This window comes from Haemaphysalis longicornis, unplaced genomic scaffold, assembly GCF_048455015.1.
Source record: "Haemaphysalis longicornis isolate Haplotype H1 unplaced genomic scaffold, Haemaphysalis longicornis Haplotype H1 scaffold_10, whole genome shotgun sequence".
Taxonomy (NCBI): Eukaryota; Metazoa; Arthropoda; class Arachnida; order Ixodida; family Ixodidae; genus Haemaphysalis; species Haemaphysalis longicornis.
The window spans coordinates 72,578,922-72,584,526 of NW_027526204.1; the positions used below are offsets into that span (position 1 = coordinate 72,578,922).

General features: G+C 48.0%; 1 protein-coding gene across 1 annotated transcript; it reads right to left on the reverse strand.

Annotated features, from left to right (window-relative positions):
* Positions 1–2,799: 2,799 nt before the first annotated feature.
* On the reverse strand, positions 2,800–5,189 carry LOC144157788 (uncharacterized). The gene is made up of 2 exons (XM_077688546.1): positions 4,249–5,189; positions 2,800–3,863 (listed from the first exon to the last, which is right to left on the reverse strand). The coding sequence occupies exons 1-2, from the start codon at positions 4,908–4,910 to the stop codon at positions 3,284–3,286; spliced, it is 1,242 nt and encodes a 413-aa protein (XP_077544672.1). The 5' UTR covers positions 4,911–5,189; the 3' UTR covers positions 2,800–3,283.
* Positions 5,190–5,605: the final 416 nt, after the last annotated feature.

Sequence of the window (5,605 nt, forward strand, 5' to 3'; positions counted from 1 at the left end):
TAATGTAAAGGCAAGAAGTAAACTCCCAGACCGCATTCCCAATCTACTGCCGCTGAGATGTCAAAACACGCAGAGCGAAACCCGCGGGCAGGCTCGAATTTTCGGCTGCACCAACGCAACTCTCATGCCTCAATATTCGCATTAAAACATCTACAGTCATGATCCGCACTTGGAACAACTACTACAAAACAGTTCTAAAAAAAGGAAAGACGAGCACGTTCGTGGTTCGTGGTTCACAGCTGCCGAAACGTTCGTGGTTCGTCGTTCACAGCTGCCGAAACATATATCGGCGCTGCTATTGAGCGAAGCATGAATGCGGGCTTGAGTTCGCCTGCACCGAAACAACTCTGCTGCCTAAATGTTAGGCGCTAATAACGGTGGCAGTCGTGACCGGCACGTGAAACGCTGCTCTCAAAATAGTGTTTACAAAAGTCGCATTGCCCTGGAGATTGTCAAATTAAAACGGGAGACGCTAAGGGTGGGCGTCGTACGTCCCTTTCGCCCTGCATGACTGCACGTAAACGTACCGCTTGCAAAGAGGTACTCAGCAGTGCGAGGGAATCGTGCTTTAAAATGCTACAAGAGCACTGGCAGCGTATACAAAATAACGAAAAACATCTCATTATGAGGCTTCAGAATGGTGAGGCGATGGGCCAATACACGTAACGTCAAAGGGTTCCTGCGCGAGGCTTCCTTTATCGTCGCGTCGTCGCGGTATACACCAGTGTTGCCACCGCTGAATGTTTAGTGTGCCCCGTCTTTTTGCAAAGTGTCTGTAGTAGTAGTAGTAGTGCCAGTTTAGTTTACATTTGGTTCAGGGTAAGGGGAAGGCAGATGGCCAAAGGGCGCCAGGGACGTTCAGGGCTCTGTCCGTGGTGGTTTCTTGCGTTGCGAGGTCAGAGCTCCCCAAAGCCTGCTATAATGAGGGAGAGCGCGGGAAGGGGTCACGCGGACACTCACAGAGGGAATGATACCCCTGACACACGGGCGCCTAAAAGGCCTTTGCAGAGAAGGACTGCTACCGAAACGGCGTTCGCCTCGGTGACACACGACAAAGGAGAATCTCCTTCACGGAAGCGGGCATTTCCCGTAAGGGGTGTTCGCCCATCTCCTTTTCCAGACGAAAAGGAGCAGCGGCGTAGCCTCGCAAGCAGGCGCTTGCAAACCATGAGCATCTCAAAACTTAAACAGGCCAAATGCGATTTCATAATACTTTCATACATTTTTAAAACTGCAATGAAATTAAATTGCACCAAAGAAGGCGAATCGTAATGCATTTTTTATACCCTCATTCTCCCCCCATACGTCGGCGTTGTGCCACCATTGCCACTTGTTGCTACTCTCGCATGGAGGAATGTACTCTCGCTACTCGCGCTTTTCCCGCCCTTTTTGGACTATCACAGTGACGCTGAACTAACCACGACCGGCTACGAACTGCGAGTGCCGCGGCGATATGGCAGATTTGCACAACCAAGAGCCGCCCATGAGAGGCGCAACGCGCAAGAAGCACCGAGTACACTGGTCAGAGAGGGAGACCTGGGCCCTCATAAGATTATGGGAGGACAATTTAGAGGAACTCCGTGCCCAAAAGCACAACGGAAATGTGTATGGAAGCATAGCTGCGCAGTTAACCGCTGCCGGAATTCCGCGCACCAAGGCCCAAGTGCACTCAAAAATTGAGAACTTGGGCCAAACGTTCAGGTGAGAAATGCATGGGCCACTTCAGGCTACTTTTTTTTTATACGTGTGTTCAAACAGCGTGAGACCAAAGTCGGTGCAGTGTGGTAAAGACGGGTAGTAATATTTTCGCAGAGCGAGAAAGAAAAATTAAGCGAAAAATACAATGGGTCTCACCTAATTTGAGAAAACAAATACTGTTATTTTGTACGAGTGCGAACTCTTCACAGCTTAAACATAAAGCCGATCAGTTTTTCGTTATCGTGTGTGTGTGTGTGTATATAGCTGTGGGTTGACCCTTCAAAAATTCTGTGGGTAAAACTTTACTTGTGTCACCACAGCAAAAAAAAAAAAATTCCTTACGGGGGGCATAAGATGCACTGTACAGAAACAAGTCTAGGCGTGTGCTTATTAATGTTTGCTTTCATGTAATTTTTATGTGCTTAATTGTATATGCAATATACAATAACATGCCAGATGGGAAAATACATGCTTTGACTGAACTATGAACACAAGCAATGATATTTAGCTACGATTTAAAATTAGTTGTGTTAAACATTACCTGTTTTTGCTAACCCAAAAATTGTCCAAAATTGTCCAAATGTGTCCAAAAAGCTGCTGGTAATGTGATTTCTGGTCGGTGAATATTATATCCGTCCTAATATTTGTACATGCAGGAAGCTCCAGCGAGGGCAAACGACTGGCTCATCACCACCTGATTGGCCCTTTTTTAAGGACATAAGAAGGTTTTGGGATCACTGCCAATGAATGACCCGACACTCATGGAGGAGAGTGGAGCAGAACCCGGCGGCACAGTTGAAGAGGCAAGAGACTTTGTTCTTCTTGTTCACCTTAATACATGTGATGCACTTACGATTGGCTATGTTGTTGAGTTGTTCAAAGGTAAATGTAATTAGTAATAAATAACACCACATGACTACAAGTAGAATGTATAAAGGTGGCTTCTGCTGAAGAATTTGTACAAATTATTAATCAAACTTTTGACAGTTAGTAATGTGCACTGAAGTTCCTTCCATGAATGGCAGTATGATTTCTTCACTTAGATCTTAGGCTTGCGCCAGGGTTGTGCTTTTGTGCAATAATGACCCGTGCTCCAGCATGTGCAAAGTAGGAAACTTCCCGTCTGATTTATTATGTTGTTGCAGATCATCGCAGAGATGACTAATCCATGGGAGGAAGCGGCGCCGTCGCCGAGCTCCTCAGCTGCGAGCAGCCAAGACAGCTGCTTCACATTGACAGATGGCGAGGATCTTGAGAGTTGTGCAGCCGCAGCAGGTGGGCAGCAAACACCAGAAGCCCGCTTCCACAGCGGTGGTCGACTGGAGCCGCGGGCACCCCAGCAGCGCTCGCGCAAGCGGAAAAGCACAGGGACGGAGTTTCAGCAAGCCCTGTTGCAGCAGCAGCAGGCCATGATGAGCCAACTAGATGCAGCCCATAAGGAGGAAATGGACCTGCGCCGGCAGCATCTGAAGGTACAGGAGAAGCTGGTCGACGCCATAACCAGGTTCTTTAATAAAAAAAACTGAACAAGGAAAAAGCCTTAGCGTGGTGTTCTTCGAGCATTTTCGGCTTGCTTATCGCATGTTCAGTTCCTTTGCCTGCAATAGTCTGCAAGTGCTGATCGAACGGCTGCAGCCGTTCCAACTTGAGCTTGCGTCGTGCGTGAAGGCTGTGGAAATGCAACATCAAACTGACGAACTTCAGTGAGCCACTGGTGCTGAATGGTGTCGTTGAAATCCTCACAAATGTTGTTGAGGATGCAGCATGCTCGAATAACTAAACGGGCATTCTCGACATCACATTCCATGCGCTTCATGGTGAACCGGAACCTTGCTTTAAGCCTTCCAAAGGCATTTTCCACAATTCTTCTCGCTTTTGAGAGGTTGTAATTTAATGCTCTCTGTTCCTCGCTGAGCAATCCACTGTGCCCGAACGGCTTCATGAGGTTTGGTGTTAGTGGGAATGCCTGGTCACATAAAATGACTGGTGGCACTTGTGTGCCACATATTGTGGCCTCCGGGGCTTTGAAAAGGGGCCCCCCAACCATTGTGGCAAGTTTGGAAAGCTGGTACACGTGCGAGTCGTGGCAGCGTCCTGGGGCTCCCACATTCACGAACCGGAAGCGGTATTTATGGTCCACCAGGGCCAGGAGGATGATGCTGTACCTGCAAAGAGAAGTGAGTGTCAAACAGTTATCAGATAATGACACCATTTTTGTTGCAAAACGCGATAGAAAAATAAACCATTTTAGGGCACAGTTCATGATTACGCTGCACCAAGAGGACAGGTAGCAATTGCCCTGTCTCCTTGTTTTCGTCAACTTTTAGCACTAAAAACCATGTCGTAAACCACTATTTATCTTTGCAGTAAAATCTGCTTTGTTTTCATTTAGATAGACACAAATGGCGATTAGCAATAAAATGTGCTTCTTTAGTCTTGGTCGACACGAATGGTGATTATCAAAAAAAAAAAACTGAGGAAATAAAAATCGCTTAGACGGGAACAATAAACGGTGCTGAGCAGCCTGTGAATTAAACAGCAAACACTTACCACCCCTTGTAGTTGTGGTAGTCAGTAGCATTCTCCACTTCAGGAGAGATGGGAAAGTGACACCCATCTAGGGCTCCGACTCCCTGAGGGAATCCGCACACTGCCTCAAATTCCCGAATGTGTTGGGGCATTTCGCTAGGCGTCATCATGCGGAGCCACTCATTCTCCAGAACGGCAATTACGGCCTCGCAAAATTCCCGGTATATGCCATTCACGGTTGAGCGGCCCACACCGAAAATATGGGCCACGCTGCGGTCTTCCGCCGTCGAGCACAGCTTGTAGAGGCCAATGCCGACGACTTTTTCGACGGCAATACAGTCACAAATGCCTGTTTCTTCTCTCTCAAGAAGAGGGCGCAGGCTCTCCACTAGGAACCGGAACGTTGCCCGCGTCACACGAAACTGTTGCTTGAAGTCGTTCTTACTGTACTGTGGCACTGTGTGTTCGAACCACGTCGTCTGACGCGAATAGGTCCACCTTTCGCGTGTTAGAGTACGCGTTGCAGCCGACGCCGTCAACATGTTGCTGGACAAGAGGAGGTGCCGTTTGAGTGTTTCAGTTCGCGCTTTGGCGGCATCGATGTCGGCCTCCAGCGAGAAGAGCAAGGCGGTCAACGCTCCGATTTCTTCACGATCCTCGTCGCAACTGCTCGCTTCGTCCATTAGGACACACGCCGAAAAAACAGAACGCCGAAAAAACAGAACAGAATTAGCACAACGTCGACAACCACGTTGGTCGACAACATCGACAACATTGACCCACTGTTGCCAGATAAGGCACGGAACATAGGCCAAGAAATCACTCCATCGTTACTGTTTATTACAAATATGTAAAACTACCCATTATTTTTCTTAAAAACAACAATAAGACGCACGGTTTCTCTCTAAAATATTAAACAAGTTCTTTTAATCGCCATTTATTTTTGTTATTGTGCATGCATTTTTTACAGAACTGCTAGCGCTACTTTAATAGTGTGTCAGTTACGAGAACTACATAAAGGAGATCGGGTTTGCTGTGTGTCAGCAGCGCCGCTCCTTTCCACAAAATGTCTTTTCACGTAGGGAAAGGAGTTCGGTTTAAAGGAGATCTAGCGTTGCCGTGTGTCACAGGTATGAAACAGTGTGCAGAGCGCGACACATGAGGGACAGTGAGGGGGGGGGGGGGGGGGAGTTGGTGTGGGTGGGTGTGCACAAAGAGAGTCCCCGGTGTGGGAATGTGTGGGTTTGAAGAGCCGCCACATGTGGGGTGCCGGCGGAGTAAGTGAAGGGTGTAGATTCCTGCGAGGAGGCTGTAATGTTTAGTTACGTCCCTGTACGTGAGAGGGTTCGAGTGGGACATTTCGGGGATACGCATGCTA

What these genes read in the sequence shown, in the direction of transcription:
- LOC144157788 (XM_077688546.1), bottom strand. Translation starts at nt 4,910, where the DNA reads ATGGACGAAGCGAGCAGTTGCGACGAGGATCGTGAAGAAATCGGAGCG. An exon ending in TACCACAACTACAAGGGGTG is followed by an intron (nt 3,864 to 4,248) that starts GTAAGTGTTTGC and finishes TTCTCTTTGCAG; the next exon opens with GTACAGCATCATCCTCCTGG.